The 15,897-nt window shown below is 40.6% G+C and overlaps 1 protein-coding gene across 11 annotated transcripts in view; it reads left to right on the forward strand.

Annotated features, from left to right (window-relative positions):
- Nucleotides 1–15,897, forward strand: part of DOCK3 (dedicator of cytokinesis 3) — a 223,582-nt gene that overhangs the window by 153,422 nt on the left and 54,263 nt on the right. For 8 of the 11 annotated variants that reach the window (XM_054167554.1, XM_054167600.1, XM_054167564.1 and 5 more), the window contains exons 18-26: nucleotides 327–498; nucleotides 1,181–1,278; nucleotides 3,087–3,170; nucleotides 3,264–3,364; nucleotides 4,684–4,765; nucleotides 9,879–10,049; nucleotides 11,373–11,459; nucleotides 13,712–13,904; nucleotides 15,413–15,540. In XM_054167554.1, the coding sequence (XP_054023529.1) occupies nucleotides 327–498; nucleotides 1,181–1,278; nucleotides 3,087–3,170; nucleotides 3,264–3,364; nucleotides 4,684–4,765; nucleotides 9,879–10,049; nucleotides 11,373–11,459; nucleotides 13,712–13,904; nucleotides 15,413–15,540 (1,116 nt within the window). The remainder of the gene's footprint in view (nucleotides 1–326; nucleotides 499–1,180; nucleotides 1,279–3,086; nucleotides 3,171–3,263; nucleotides 3,365–4,683; nucleotides 4,766–9,878; nucleotides 10,050–11,372; nucleotides 11,460–13,711; nucleotides 13,905–15,412; nucleotides 15,541–15,897) is intronic. The other 3 variants (XM_054167586.1, XM_054167627.1, XM_054167592.1) reach the window with 1 other exon arrangement.

Below are 15,897 nucleotides of genomic sequence, written 5' to 3' on the forward strand. Positions count from 1 at the left end.
GAATTGTCCAGGGTTTTATCTTCCTGCTGATGTACCATGGTTAATTTCTTCAGTATGATTTTCAGGCAGCAGCACTAAGTTGTACAGTTGGAAGATGGTGTTAAGTTCTAAAGAGCCATTGTTCAGGCAACCATATTTTCTGGAGTTGGGTCTGTTTTGTGTAGGTACAGGCCTTGAAGGCAATAAGCACAGCTTTCTCTTAGAAGTGATCTTTTGCACCCAGAAGATCAATCAATCAGAATACTGTGAGGCCCTTGCTGTCAGGGTGTGAGTGTGTGGAATGAGATGGATGAGGTACAGCTCTCTTTCTTGTGCTGTTCCTGCAGTGTGATGAGAACAGCACATTTAACAATCACGCGCTGTACCTGGGGCTGCCTTGCTGCAAAGAGGACTACAACGGCTGCCCCAACATCCCTTCCAGCCTCATTTTCCAGCGCAGCACCAAAGAGACCTTTTCAGTCTCCACACAGCTCTCCTCTACCAAACTGACCCAGAATGGTAAGTAGCTGATCCTTCAAAATTGCCTAAAGCAAGAGGGATTGTGATCAAGATAGATAAAATGGGTGTGCTTGTGCTCTGCTCATTTGACTCAAGTACTCCCTTCTTACAATTTCATTACATTACATACATGTATTTACATGTATGCTTTTTTTTTTCCTTTTAACTAACACTATTGAAATTAACAGACACTTGGGGTTTTTTGAGGAAATAGGGATATTGACAGCTGGCAGAGAAATCCCACATATTTTACTCTAAGTGCAAGAGAAGGGTGATATATTAAGGCAAAGGTAATTTTTTCAAGTGACCAAAGGAGAAAAAATTTTGGTGTTAATGCTTCTACACAGAAGATTGCTTTGTGCAACTTTTAAAGTGAGTGAGTAAATAAATTGCTGTAGCAGCACCCCTGAATCATGGGAAGAAAAAAAGTGGATTGTCCACAGTGCAGTGTCAAGGCACATAGGAGAAAATACAGTTTTTACTCTTTTTATAGTGCTTTTTCATTCCTCTATTAATTTCTCTCTTAGTAGTATTGGACTTACTCTGCATTTCTCTTGTTTAATTTTTTCCTGTGAACTGCAGCAAGAGCAGAAGTGCAACATGAGTGGGTCTTGGGTGGGTCTGGGGCTGCTGTTCTTCCCTCTACCTATGGATTCTAGCTCTTTGTCTCACTGTTCTGCAGTGGATTTGCTTGCCCTCCTGAAATGGAAAGCTTACCCAGATCGTGTGATGGACATTCTAGGAAGACTGAGACATGTCAGTGGCGAGGAAATTGTTAAGGTACTGCGGGAAGCAACAGCCTTTGGATGTATCTGTGTGTAGCCAGTGAGTTCAGACCTTTTGACATGAAACTGAACAGGAAGATACATGCCCAAAATTAATGGATAGTCACTCCTTGGGATCAAACTAGAGCTCACACACGTGCTGCTGTGTATCAGGTCCTCAGCACCAGTGGTTCCCCCTGGCAGGCCTGCATCTGTTGAGCCATACTGCTGGCCACTGCAGACACAGCTGCTGGTGATGTTCAGTGTGGCCTTGGCTGTTCATAGGATACTGTGAAATTGCATGGTGGGTGGTTATTTCTAGAGTGAAGAGAACAGAGCTGACTGGGAAAACTTGGCCTTTTCAAACAGCTAGTGGAGTTGATTTTGCAGAAGGAAAGGTGAAACCTGAAAGCTCAGTTTAGCTCAGCAGCCAGTAAACAGTCTTGCAGACACATTTTCCTGTCCTGACGTGGTGAAGAGGAGCTGTTGCCTAGAGCACCATTGCTCTGTATTATGTCTAATCTATCAGCAATCTAGCTCCTGTCTGATATTACTTTTACATTTTGTAGCCACTGTTCTACAGTGACCCAATCCTTTGTGACCCAAACTTTTTAAGGTCAGAGGAATTTCAAAATGCATTTGATCCCAGCAAAAACTTTTAGAAGTGCATTCCAGGTATATTCCCTCTGCTAATTTTAGCTGTGCTGAGAACTCTCCTTAGAATATATTTCTGTAAAGAAGTAAAGGGAGTTAATTTGTAATGGCAAACAACCAAACAGGAAGCTGAAGAGAAACCCTGCCACTTAATTAGTAGCTTGTAATAAAGCTACTTTGCTAACTCATTTGAATGTTAATCTTCATGGTAACTTCATAACAGCAACAGAAGAGGACTTGGATTCTTCAAGAATTTGCAGGGCAGTACAAGTATTCTATTTTATTTTTTTATAAAGAAAAAGCACCAAAATATGGATTAAATTATCCCACAAGGGGAAGTAATTGATTCCCTCCTCAAAACAGCAGCCATTTGGCATTGGAATACAAAGAACAGAATGCAGTGAGTCAGAGAAAAAATAAATTTCATCCTTTCAGAGGCTTCATAAACTGTTATATTTATTTCTTGTTTTCCATGTCAGAAATTTCATTAGAATAGATTAAGAAGTCATGAGAGGATGTGCAATTGACTTGATCTTCAGCATCCTTCTTCAGTCATCTGTTCTGAGGGCTGTGCTTTCAGTAAAGAAAATCACCAAATTGTCAGCATTCAGCAGGCTGCAGTGCTACGGATGAAAGAAACAATTGGCAACGTGTAACTTGACCCAATTAATTCCTGTTATAAAAGCTCTTACTTTCTGTCACATAACAGAAGTTTTCAGTATTAAACATAATTCAGAGCACCAGTTAATGGGCTTCCAAGTCTGAAACTTCATGATGAACAGAATCTGGTACGCTCTAATGATAGGAGAATGAAAGTAAGTTGATTTGCCACTGTTGTTAGGCAGCACTTCCAGCCAGTTTGCAGCGAAAGGAACACTCAGCTGTATTTACAAGTCAGGCACAGAGTACATATGCCTTACTTTTTGTTTTGCTGTCATTTTTGTTTAGAAACATTCCCTCTGAAGAAACAAATTCTTCTTAATAAAAACAAACAAACAAAAAAACCACAAAGGAAATCTGTCACATCCTATGGATGAACTTGAAGCAGTTTGTCCTTGGCAAGTGTTTCACAGAGAGATCCACATGTATGAACTGATAAAAGCAGGGGGGAATTACCTTCTGAATACAACTGAATGTGATATGGTTTGGGTTTTTTCCTTGTCATTTTAGTTCTTACAAGATATTCTCGACACGCTGTTTGTAGTTTTGGATGACAACACAGAAAAGTATGGTCTGCTGGTCTTCCAGTCTTTGGTAAGCTGCTTGTCTTCTGCAACTTGTTTACAGAAACCTAGCAACAGTGGGCAATTTCCTTTAGTCTGGGTTCACCTCTTTAATCTCCCACAGGTATTCATCATCAATCTGCTGCGTGACAGCAAGTATTTCCATTTTCGACCCGTGATGGACACTTACATTCAGAAGCACTTTGCAGGAGCACTGGCTTACAAGTAGGTTTTGTTTGTCCATCACTTCAAGAGACGTTAGCAAATGTTTGAGTGGTGTCACCATCAGAATCACAACCTTCATGTTCAAAGTGGTCTTCAACAGTACAACCACTCAGATGAAAGTTTTCCAGCACAGTTATATATAGAAAAGCTGCTGAGGGTCACCTGTGTCTCAGAATGAGCAGACTTCAGAATTTAGCTTGCCTTTCTGAACTGGCAAATCTTAATTTCTTGTTTCAGCTGAAGAGATCCTGTCACTTGGCAGCAGCTCATTATCAGTCCGTGCTAATGAGCTACCAAGAGCATATACATTTTGCATCTGAAGGGTGTTGGGATATAAGACATCTGTGAAAGTTTATAGAGCTAACTGATTTCCTCTTGCAAAGCAGACAGGTATTACAACAAGAGGATCTTCTATTTGGTTACAGTAAATGTATAATTTTAGGAGATCAGAAGCTTAATTTTCACTGCCTTATTTTCTATATGTAGAATATATATATATATTCTGTATTTTATATATATATATAAAAATATATATTTTTTTTCTATATTCTGAGTTTTTTTAAGGCAGTAACAGGATCATTCAGGGTGGTGCTTTTCCTTTCTTTCAGACCATTTCTCTGGTCCATTTGAGCTTACTCTAGCAACAGTAAACTATTAAAAACAGCTTATAATTGGGGGTTGATTGCTTTAAGCCATTCACATTTCAGTGTCATCTTAAAAACAAAATGTAAAACATATCCTGTCAATGGCAGGTGAAAACTGTAGCTACTATACAGCACTGGATGGAATAGTCAAGTTCAGAGAATAAAGGTGTTCTCCTTTCTGTTAATTATCACCTCTTACAGACAAAAGGAATGGTTTTTGGTAGTCTGATGTCTAAACTAAAACATGTTTTCAATACAGCTCTTTCAGCTGGTCCAAATAGTTTTGTGGACTTAGGCAAAATAAATGCCTGTATATTCTTTGTGATCTTAGTTTCTAAAAACTTATTAGTTAAGAGGACAGCCTGGATTTCTCATTAAATAAAAAAACAAAACATGTTTTGATCTTCCAACCACATTGCATGCCTTTATCAAAGCTATGTCTCTAATAACATCTTTTTGATGTGTTCTTAGTGTTCTCCATGCTCTAAGTCAATTACAAAGAAGAAATTCTTTTCTGGCTTTGAAACTTAAGGGTATATGTTATGTAAATTCAGCAGCTAGTAGCTGACCACTGAAATGGAGTGAAATGAGACTGATAGGTTGCTCCCTAAAACCAACATGTTGTTGCCTGACCAGTTTTAGAAGGGTGCTGAAGGTTGTGTTTGTTGTATCCAGAGAACTGATCCGATGTTTGAAGTGGTACATGGACCGTTCAGCTGAGCTTGTACGCCAGGACCACATCCAGGAGGCTATGAGAGTATGTATTCAGTGAAAGTGTCTGCTCCATCCGTGAGTACAGAAGGGCTGGGGGAGCTGCCAATAACATCGAGGGTAGTGTGGCTCTGACAGCTCACTAGCTGAACCAGGATTTGGGGGTTTTTGAGTATTTCGCCAAAATTTTAGTTTTAGGAGGAGATTCACTCTTGTGCAGAAAAGTCCTTTTGTGATTAGCACTTTCTTTTGCTCTTTTTCACGTCAGCACAAGTAGATGAAGCATCTTGGAGCACACATACATAAACTGCTCCTTCAGTTTGGGAACCATTTGGGGAAAATCAGAGCTTGTTCCTTGTAAATATATTTCCTCTTGTGTCTCGGTATGCATTTCACACTTTGTTATGGCTCTTTCTTTCTTTCTTTGGTAATTTTGTCCTTTGTTTTGCCTCCTTTAGTCTTAATTTAGTCAGATTCTTGAGGAAGTAATTTTAGTTTTGAGAATCCTTTAGGTTGTTTGGCATCGCCACCACCATCCCCCTTCCTGTATCTGTTAAGATCATATCCTGATAATTACAGGGGCACTATTCCAGTGTTTATTTTGTCTTGCTAGATATTGACATACTTAGAAACTTCTTTGTATTACTTTTCAACTACAGGTTCATAGGGAATAGCAAAAGTGGAGCAAAGTTGTCCTTCCCAAGGAATTATCTAATTAGCCACTTTTGCATCCTTTCTGTTTTCATCCATCTCTTTTTTTTTTTTTTAATTACAAAGAAATTATTGCAATTAAGAAATGAGAGATCTCTACCTGGAATGACTTGTAGAAAGTTTTCTTCCCTCTCAAACCACTCTTTAGTTCCCAAGCCTTTCCAAGCACAGCACTTACAGTTACCACCAGAGTTTCTGCAGACCTAACAGTGCATCCTGTACCACTGACACTGGTGTCACATCTTACTCAGACAGCTGACTTTGCAGGTATATCTTGAAGGCCCAAATAAAGTCTTTATCTTCTTCCATTACCATTAAGTGATTGATTTCCTTCTTTGTTTCCAGATTTTATTTCTGATGTTTGGAGATGGAGCTCTCCACCCTATCCCTGAATTAGCCATAACACTTAGTCCACTAAAGCAAGTTTTGAGTTATCTCTGCACTCTTGGCTCTTGACTGCCCTTGTAAAATCATGGTGGATATGCAGTTTGCAGACCTCTCACAGGATTCTAATTTTCAATCTTGCCATTAGCAAGCAGTGTTCTACACTGTTTGTAGAATTACTTCCCTCCCTCAAGACAGCACTTAATTCTCAAATACATCTATGAAACACAGAGGAGCTACAGCCTCTACCCTTGCTAGAATACAGTAGTATCATCCTTTATTATGCTTTATAACAAGCTCCACAGAAGCTGCATCCAGGCACAGCTCCCTCTGCCTCCCCAGAGACTCTAAGTGTCCATGTTTGGCTCCACACATTTTTACTTACTACTGGTTGTGGCAAAACTTAGAAAATTTTTCTAGGAGATACCCTTTCAGCTTCAGTTACCTTCCAGTAGTAGGTGATTTTTGCTTATATTGAGGAACCTATTGAAAAAAAAGCAAGATCTTTGCTTCCTCTGAGGCAGAATCACACAGAACATGTATCAGACTTTATTGTTAGAGACTTTGGGTTCTGGATACTATTGCTATGGGGCTTTACATGGATCAGTGATGTGCAAAGGGTTAGTCTTCCCAGTTGGCTTCTCCTTAACCCTGAACATGCTTTCTGAGCCATGCCAGCCACTAAGATGGTCAGTGGGAGATTGGAAATTTCATTCCCAGCCTGCCTTTTGCATCTGGGGACTCCTCCAAATTGCTTGTTTTACACAGAATTTAGAAAAGAAATGTCAGTCTGTTGCTCCTGAGACCAGTCTGTCTCTGGACTTAGTAGTTACCTAATTCAGAAATATTTGCTCTATTTGGTGATTTACATTTTCTGCAGTCTCACTTTTTCTAAGAATACCAGAAAGCTGCTGATGTAATTACAATTGTTCCACCATAGTCACTCTCTCTGTGGGACTTGTTCCTTTTGTTCCTGATGCCTTAAACTTTCCCCTAGGTCTTTCCATCTGCTCTCACAAGATTTGACTTGGTACCTTCACTTGAGCCTTTGCACTCCTATTTCTTAAAACCTCAACCTTTGCACTTCTTTTTCTTAAAACTTCATAGTAAATATTTCTGGTACTTGAGGCAGATGTGCTGTTCTCTGAAAGCACATGGACAGAAGAAATTTGACAGCTGCTTCTGAATTGTGGACACTCAGAGGTTACTGAAAATGGCTTTCATTCACTTGGGTTAGAACACTGACAGAGATTCAGACCTTCAAAGCTATAATCCTCTTTACATACGCTCTTATTTATCAGAAGGTTGCCCATTCTACATATTTCACATTCTTTCTTAAAGTAATCCTTGGGTTTTGGAGTTAGGGAATTAATCTGTGCTTTTTCTTAAAGCAGCTCTCTGTCCATGGTTGATTCATCGGTCCGTACTCTGAACAGCAGTTATGGTTTGCCTTTTGTTTGCATTAATCAGTCTCTTCATCTCTACAGCAGTTAAGTCCAGATATGCTGCTGTACTGTCCCCAGAACTGTCCACTGCATTTATGTGGTACAGTAAAGCATCAAATGTTGTCTGAACATAATCCCTGAAGGCTCAAGTGACACTACAGTCTCTGAAGAGTATCTTTATCCATTAGAGCTGCAGAATAGCCCCAGATATTTATCCAATATTTAACCTGTGTTATCATAGAAGCTTCTAACTGATGCTGCTTTTGTCATAGTGGTCTTCTGGCTTTAATTCTCTAGGGACATTGCAACCAGCCACCAGGTAATCTGTGCAAGTTGACATGTGCTGTTCCTGTATTCACAGAGTAAACATGCTCATGGACAGTCATTCAGAGAGGAAAGGAGGGATACTCATTATGAGTGAGAGTTGTTGTCTAGAGGCACAGTTCTTACTCCTTTTCTTCTCGCTCCTGGAGCACCACTGGTAGAACTTAAGGACTGTTTAGTTGAGAGGCAGTAAGGTTATGATGCTATTTATCCACTGAAGTTTTTCATGTGGTGAAGTCTCTTAAGTTGCTGCTCACAGGTGAGTGGTGTGTGCTCACCTCTTGTGTGCACATGGATACAAACTGTGTCTTTAAGAAACTTGTTTTAATTTTAGACTGATTGTCTTCTATTGTGTCAAATATAATAGGAAGCTTGAATTTTCTTTCAGTGCCCTTCTGGGTCTTTGGGCACATATGTGCATCAAATCTGTGATTTTGTGACTAGTCAGTTGGTCCAAGTGCTGACCTGTGCTAACAAGACTTAGTTTGTGTCTTTACCATCTCAGCTCTTCAGCTGACTGCCTTTGTGGGGGTCATTCTAAGCAACAGTTTGGGATGCCTGTGCTGAGGCTGTGGAATGTCTCCGAAGGCTTGCCATTTCAGTTCACACAGAATTACACCATTTCCTACATAAATGCTCTGATTCATTGCAAAACATAATCTTCACATTAAAGTTATGGGCTTTCAGGTTAGAGTTATGATTGTCTACAGCAAACCTATAAAACAGCTTCTACGAGCACTTGCCTTGCTGTATGTCGTGTCAGCAGCAGAGATGCCAAACTTAAAGAGCTGACTCTTGTCAACCCATTGACCTTGGCCTGGAAACTGTCCAGAAATATAAAGTGTTATTTCCTGATTACGTGCTTTGGAGTAAGGAAGCTTCACTGGGAGGAGTATAAATAATGTACTGTACCAGTGTAAAGCTTACAACCTAACATTGCATATTCATGCAGATTCTGTGGTGGTTCTGTGAGTGGCATCTTATTGGGCGCAAAAATACCTGATGAGAGCAAAATGTGTGTTTGAATTAACTTCCAGTTTCCTAGCAGTGAAACAAGAATATTTCCCAGCAGATACAGTGGAATGTTTCTGTAGAGACCATGACTGCTGAAGCTTCAGGCCTGTTTGTTTCCTGTGCTGAATTTTGAGGATATCATCAAACTGTGCATCATGCTTTAATGGTATATCATGTTAAGCACTAAAGGAAGGAGTGAAGTCTAAATGTCACTGGGATTTTGTACATTCCAGCATTGACAGTTTTGCACACTAAATGATCAAAAAGGCCTTGTTGCTGTGTGGAATGCTGCATTGCTCTGAGAGTGGCTGTGGTGGCTTGGTACGCTTGTTAAAGGCCGCAGACAACAATGTATTTCTCTTCATCACACTGCTGCCTAAAACACTGAGCTCTGAGTAACGGCATTTACAACTTTTTAGTTAAAAAATGGTTAGGTTGAAAATTCAGAGTTAATCTAGACCTGTGGTCGAGCAAATTATCATTCCACTACAAAAAGATGCAATTTGCAGTCCTTCACGACTGCACCATCTATCACACATTGTGTAACAGTGTTCAGTGGCATCTTCTGTGCAGGTTATTCTCCCTCTGCTGGGTGCTCTCTAAGTTTCACATGTGATGGTAAAAGAAAGACACTTTAAATTACCACAGCTGGAAGCAAAAAGACATTCCAGTGCTGCTGCTGTGTGCTGCCAGAGGGCTTCACCTGCCACTCTTGTCATCTTTGCTTTCTGCATCTGCATTGATTTCTGTTCACACATGTAGCTGCCAGAAATGTAGCTGCACCTTGCTGTTCCATCATATTGTAACATAGACTCTCCTTTTTCCAGGTAACCCTTCTTCTGTTCCACTAACAGTCCACTGCCCTTAATCTAGATTAGTTAAGTAATTAAAGTAAAAATGGAATGAAAACAGCAGAATAGCTTCTTCAAGCACGTAGAGGCATCGTGCCAAGTCATGAGAAAACAACAAGTCTCTGATCCTTCACCAAGCTATCCCTCAAATTATGTAACACTAATTTGTCTGTAATTTAAATGGCTACTGCCTTTGTTAGTGGGACATACCAGTGGCACAGACTGTTGGCCAAGCATGGGTACTTGCCTAGGAGTAGCTCTTCTTAACTGAATTATATGACTTACAAAACCTGGTTTGCTTTCTCCTTTCTAAAGCTGAAGAATTTAGTTGTTATGCACTTAAACTCTTTCCTGGTTCTCTTTAAAGCTCCTTTATTTTTCTTTCTCTCTTTTTCTCTGTCTTAATCTCCTTCCTCTCCTGCACCTTAAGGCCTTGGAATATCTTTTCAAGTTCATTGTCCAATCTCGGATCCTTTACTCCAGAGCTACTTGTGGAATGGAGGAGGAACAGTTCCGCTCCAGCATCCAGGAGCTTTTCCAGTCCATCAGATTTGTGCTCAGCTTGGACAGCAGGAGCTCTGAGACTCTCATCTTCACACAGGTTTGCTATTTTCTGCATTTTAACTGGCAAACCAAAAGACAGCTCTTTTCTGCACACATCATCTGTTTGGACATGTGATGATTAACTGCTGGTTAGAGGAGTGTTCCCCTCTAACAGAGCTGGTGATGCTGAAAATTGTAGCCAATTGATGTTACTAGATGGCAGTTTTGTGCCACTCTGCAGGTACAGGTGAGCTGAACTGCGCACTCTCGAGGAAAGTGATTTGTCACATGAGGATGCAGGTTTTTGTTCTGCACAGAAGTAGGCTGTATTTTCAAGTCTTGGGGTTGTCTTACTCACATGTCCTATGGTTTCCCTCAAGAAAGTTTAAATCCTTATTTATAGTAGCTCAAGTCAATGCTTAGGGTCATAGCAGCATCACAGTAGAGAGGCTCGATTCATGCACTCACAGTCAGATAAAGTGAATTTCAGCATCCTCTAAAATGATGCTCAGAATCAGGTGGAGCCTGACCATAAGCATACTGTGACACCCACACTCACAGTAACATGTTGTTTTGAATATGGCCCAGAGGGCTTCATGAAGGCTTCCTGTGGGCCTATCATACCACTCCAAGTGAGTAAGGATGCTGTTTTGCTTGATTTCATATTTTAAAGATCACTGTACTACATCATACACTTCTGTGTTTTAAAGTCTTAAATAGTAATGTCAAATGTGTTGTGTGTGCCTCAGCTCAGATAATGTCAAAATGGATCACCTAGAACTTCCTGACATTATGCAGGTGATTTGTAATCACTAATTAACTGTTTACAGATGTTTTGAACACCTGCAGTTTGCCAGAGAAGCAGTCGCTGTGATCCTTGCAACCAAACAGAGTGACTGCACTGGTTAGGGAAGCTGCCAGCAATGTGATCTCTTAAGAAGCTGCTCTGAGAGATTTTGAGAACAGCTGCTCTAATCTTTTATTTAATCACCCATTAGTGGGTATGATAAGATGAGCCAGGAACATGAGAAGTCACTGCACAGAATTTTGCAGGCATATAACAGTGAATGGAAAGAGCATCTTCTGAGTGCTGTCTGTTTAGGGTGCTTTGTTTGTTTTCCAGTTGCTCACAAATACAGAGGGAGAGCAAATTTGAGGATGTAGTTATTTTCCCTTTTCTCTTTGATGTTTTGTTTGTTTATTTGTTGGTTTGGTTTGGTGTTGGTTTGGTTTGGTTTTGTTTTCTCCTTTCTCTCGCTACGAAATTTCTTAATTTGGACTTCTGTAATTTGCAAAGCCTGTCTTGGTTGAATCTTTGAAAAGTTTACTTTTTGTTTCCCCCTTGCCACTATGTTGCCCCTTGATCCCAATTGCCCCATAGGCCTCTCAGCCTGGAGGGCAGGCGAGCGGAGCTGGGACATGTGCCCCACAAAAATGTGGCGGTACTTCAAGGCCATCATTTAATTCTGTAAGTAATGATCCTCAGCACTACACAAGTGTTTCGTCATGGATGTCCCCAGTTAATCCTTTTTCCCTACCCCAAACCCTCTTTTCCTGCATATAAACTGGAATTTAATGTTTAAGTGCCTGGTACTATAAAATTAGTAAATGTGCAATATTTCGCTGCTGATGGAACAGCTTATGGCATCCACATGCCAAGGAGATGGTACTGAGGGTGGATACAATATTATGCATCAAATCATTTAGGAGACCCAACTTGATTATGTACTAGTTCTGGAAATCTGGGCAACTGTTAAGTATCTAACAGAAAGGCTTGAGGCCCTAACAAACATCATTTGCTTTTCACTTGCCCTCTCATCCAGGATATTAGAGAGGTCTCAATATAGTTCTTTCCAGCAATGAGATTAAAACTGATTATGTCCTTCCTTCCAGGTAATTAGTTTGACATGAGTAATGTTCCAGCATATTTTAGGGTGTTGTACAAAAAAAGGAACCTTCAAGGAACCGATGAAATTATGTAGCTGCTTCTCAAGAGAGCTCCAGATCTTCCTGTAGAGATCCTTTGCATATCCTTAGAATGCTCCTGAATACCCTAAATCACCACAGAACATCTCCTGCTTTATAGCAACAGTTAGAAATAAGTTCAGGACAACCATTGCAAGGATTTGTTTGGCCTGTGTTTTAATTTCACTTGTATTATCCCAAAGGTTAAGATGATGACTGGATTTGTGGCTGTTACAGCCTTCCAAGAGTACCATGAGCTATTTAAATGATTCATATTTGTTTATTTTGTTAGTACATTGTATGTATGTAGCAACAAATAGGTGACAACACCCAGGAGGCTATGTGGGGTTTTGTGTAATCTGAATTGATTGTAACAAGACAAGATGTTGAGAGAGATAACAAGCACGAAGAAGAAAGAGGTAAATTTATATTCAGAATGACTTAATGAGCTCTGTGGTGTTAGTTGTAAAAATAACTTAGCTCAAAGATATCACTGGCGTTTGAAGGAGAAGATGCTTTGAGGAAAGCCTTGGCAAAGAGAGAAGCTATACATTAACTGGGGTTAGGAAAGATGTGCCAAGTGCTAGGGCCAGTATGGGAGAGGTACAGAAATGTCTATGCAATGAGAAAACGACACCAAAATCCATGAGGAAAAGGAGAACTTGCAGAATAGAAAATACTGAGAGGTGGTGAGGCTCTGGAAGAGCAAAGTGAACAAAGATCTGCAACAAAATTTGGTAAATCTGAATGGGGTTTGTGCAGAGAGCTTCAGACCAGGGAAATGGAGACAGTGAGAAGTGGTGGGGTGGAGTCAGGTGGACTAGGGTGCATGAGAGTAAGGCAGCTGACTCAAAATCAGGCTGCGTGGCAGTTCAGGAAAGCAACCATCAGGAATTCAGTTAGTTAATAATGAGGAAACAGGTAATGGACTTCAGTTAGGATGTAGAGGGGGAAAAGAATCTAAAAGCATCAGAGGTGTGTGGCAGTTGTTAGGTGTGACACCAAGTGTGTGGAGCTGGAGGATAGGGCTATACATAGAATTCTCTACTGCTAGGAAAAAAATAAGTTGAAAAAGTGGGAGATGAAGAGTTGGATTATTTTTTGTTGTAGTAGTGATACTATTTCTGCACCTTAAAAAACACCTTCCAGGATAGCTCCAGCTTACTGCAAATATCTGTTACTGCAAGAATCACGAGCACACTCACTTGCATGATGTGATGCTTCTTCCACACAAAATCACATTCCCTGCCCCCTGCTGTAGAGATATTCTAATGTCACATGACATAACCCCTGTGGTTAAGGGTCTGTCAGCATGTTCTTTACTTCAAAATGTTTTGTGAGGAGTTTAGCTGCCTTACATAGCTGCTCAGTACAAAAAATTGTATGGAGCTCTCTTAATGGGAAGCAAATTTCATAGTTATAGAAAAAAAGGAAATGAGCAAAAATGGACTCTGTTTTTTCTCTGGTACCTCAGATGCTGGGGTTTTCCCCCTTTTTCATTGTCCTAAAATACAGCCCTTGGAAGCTCTGCAGTGTGCATGTGCTCAAGGCCTAGTACTGATTTTTTATGTGCTACACACTACAGTTTGTTCACCTGTGAACCTTAGGTATTGCCAAGCGCTGCACCGGCCATAGCGCACTGCTGAGGAGCGTTTTGCAGACCCTTAATTCAGTTCTGCTCTTGTTTCTGTTTTGCTGCTTTTAGCTGTGGCTGCAGAATTCAGAATTTTCATTTTCTTCCTCTCCTCCTTTCAGGCTGCTCTGCTGAACTCCTTCCCTGCTATCTTTGATGAGCTGCTGCAGATGTTCACTGTGCAGGAAGTTGCAGAGTTCGTGAGGGGCACTCTGGGCAGCATGCCCAGCACAGTGCACATCGGGCAGTCCATGGATGTCGTCAAGCTGCAGTCCATCGCGCGCACTGTTGACAGCCGTCTCTTCTCTTTCTCAGGTAATGTGTCTGAAGCTAGGTCTTGCTGCTAAGGCTGGGAACACCTCACATTATTTTGCAGTCACTCTGTTGCAAATAATTCATTGCTGGATGACAATAATTGTGGTAATGATTTCTCTTGTCAGCATCACAGTTGCACGTATTCACTGCAGGTACTTTCTGAGTTTCTCTGTGGTAGAAAATGTTTAGAGCTCCACTGTGGATAAACTGGTCCCTAAACATTGATAAAAATATGTACATGAACAAATCAATTATTAGAAGTGCCAAATCTGAGCTGATACTTTGTATTGCTCTTCTATGGTTGTCATGGCTAGGAAGGGAACCTCTTTTCCAGCTTGTCTGAGAAAGAGCAACGGGGAGATAAAGTAATGTGAGAATCCCACCACATTCTTTTAAAGTATGTTTAATCTTTACATTCAAACTTACATTTCCTTGTCTCAACATATGAGTAATGCTTCTAAAGACTGGATGAAGAAGGGCTGAAGAGTGTGAGTTTATATCATACATAAAGGTCTGAATGAAAGAAGTTATAAAGGTAATAGTGGAAGATAAAAAAAGCACCATTGGGCTTATCTTCCCTGTGGGGAGGATCTCAAGTTACTGCACTCACATTACTCACTGCAAGGTGAGAATGACAACACCACAGCATCATGTTTATAAACTTTCTTTTTTTTTTTTTAAATTTGAAATTCATCTCCAAAAGCAGGAGTGGAGAGAACAAGTAATTAGTCTGGAGGTGGCTGTGAAACAAGCAGTCAATTTTATCTAATAATAATGTTTGAGCGAAACATTTCTCTTTCTGGTTTTTGACCCTGTAGTGAGATGTCATGGTGCTGTGCAGCAGCTAAAAGCATCATTAGCTGTCAGTATCATTGTCAAGAAGAAATGAAGGTTAATGGGGACGTTTCCAAAGTTACCTTTCACCTGCCCATCCTCCCAGCTCTTCAGGCCTTGCAATTAAAGGAAGATCCATTCTCTTTTCTTGCCTCCCATATGGTGATGACGCCTTTTCCTCCTGTCTCTCCTACTGGTCCGTCTGCTGACATCTTGCCACTTTTTCTCCTGTTTTGGCTACTGGTTTCTGCAGCTGCTACCTGCTCTCTCTTCTTTAATAAGATTCAAGTTTGTAAGCTAGCTGAAAGAGAAGAATTACTCAGTTTCCATGAGGGATATATATTGGAGGAGCTTTATTAGCTGTGACAATATAGCTGGAAAGAAAGGGTTTGCACAAAAGAAATCACCAATAGAAAGTAGCAGTTCACATCTGTTGTTTCCAAGCTAAGTCACTGTTGGGAACAGCTTGTACACTGCATCAGGAACTTCTGATGCGCTGTTGCTGCATTACAGTCCTTAGTAGCGCAGTGTCCTACAATCTGTACAGTAGAAGCTGCACCAGCCAGTCAGAGGTGCTGTGTATCAGTAGGTTAGTTTAGATGCCAAGAGGCTGTGGATGAGGCTGGAATGGAATTTTCTTTCGGAAGAACTGTGATCTGGTTTTCCTTCCTCAGAGTCCCGGCGCATCCTGCTACCTGTCGTTCTTCACCACATTCACCTTCACCTACGACAGCAGAAGGAGCTACTTATCTGCTCTGGGATCCTCAGTAGTATCTTCTCCATAATCAAGACCAGCTCTTTGGTAATCTGCTGCTAGATTTTCATTCCATTTTTTTTTCTTTCAATTGCCTCACTGATTCAGTAAAGTGACGACTGAGGGTATTTTATAGGTTAATACAGGTTTTGTAAAAATCCTTTTAAAAATTACATTCTGCTAACTTTCTGTCATCAGGAGAACGTCTGAAATGAGGGTCTGCTTTTGTGTGTGTGACTCAGAGCATTCTGATTACAGTGTTCTTGCTGTTAGGAGGGGAAAAAAGCATATGCATTTACCAAGTTTGACACTTTAATTTTCTTCATCCAAGCCCAGAAGTTAGGTGTCAGTGGAGTTTAAAAGCACTGCACAGCTCTAGGACTTGTAGTTCTGCAAGAGACAGTA

The sequence above is a fragment of the Dryobates pubescens genome, chromosome 1 (assembly GCF_014839835.1).
Source record: "Dryobates pubescens isolate bDryPub1 chromosome 1, bDryPub1.pri, whole genome shotgun sequence".
In the NCBI taxonomy this organism is placed as follows: domain Eukaryota; kingdom Metazoa; phylum Chordata; class Aves; order Piciformes; family Picidae; genus Dryobates; species Dryobates pubescens.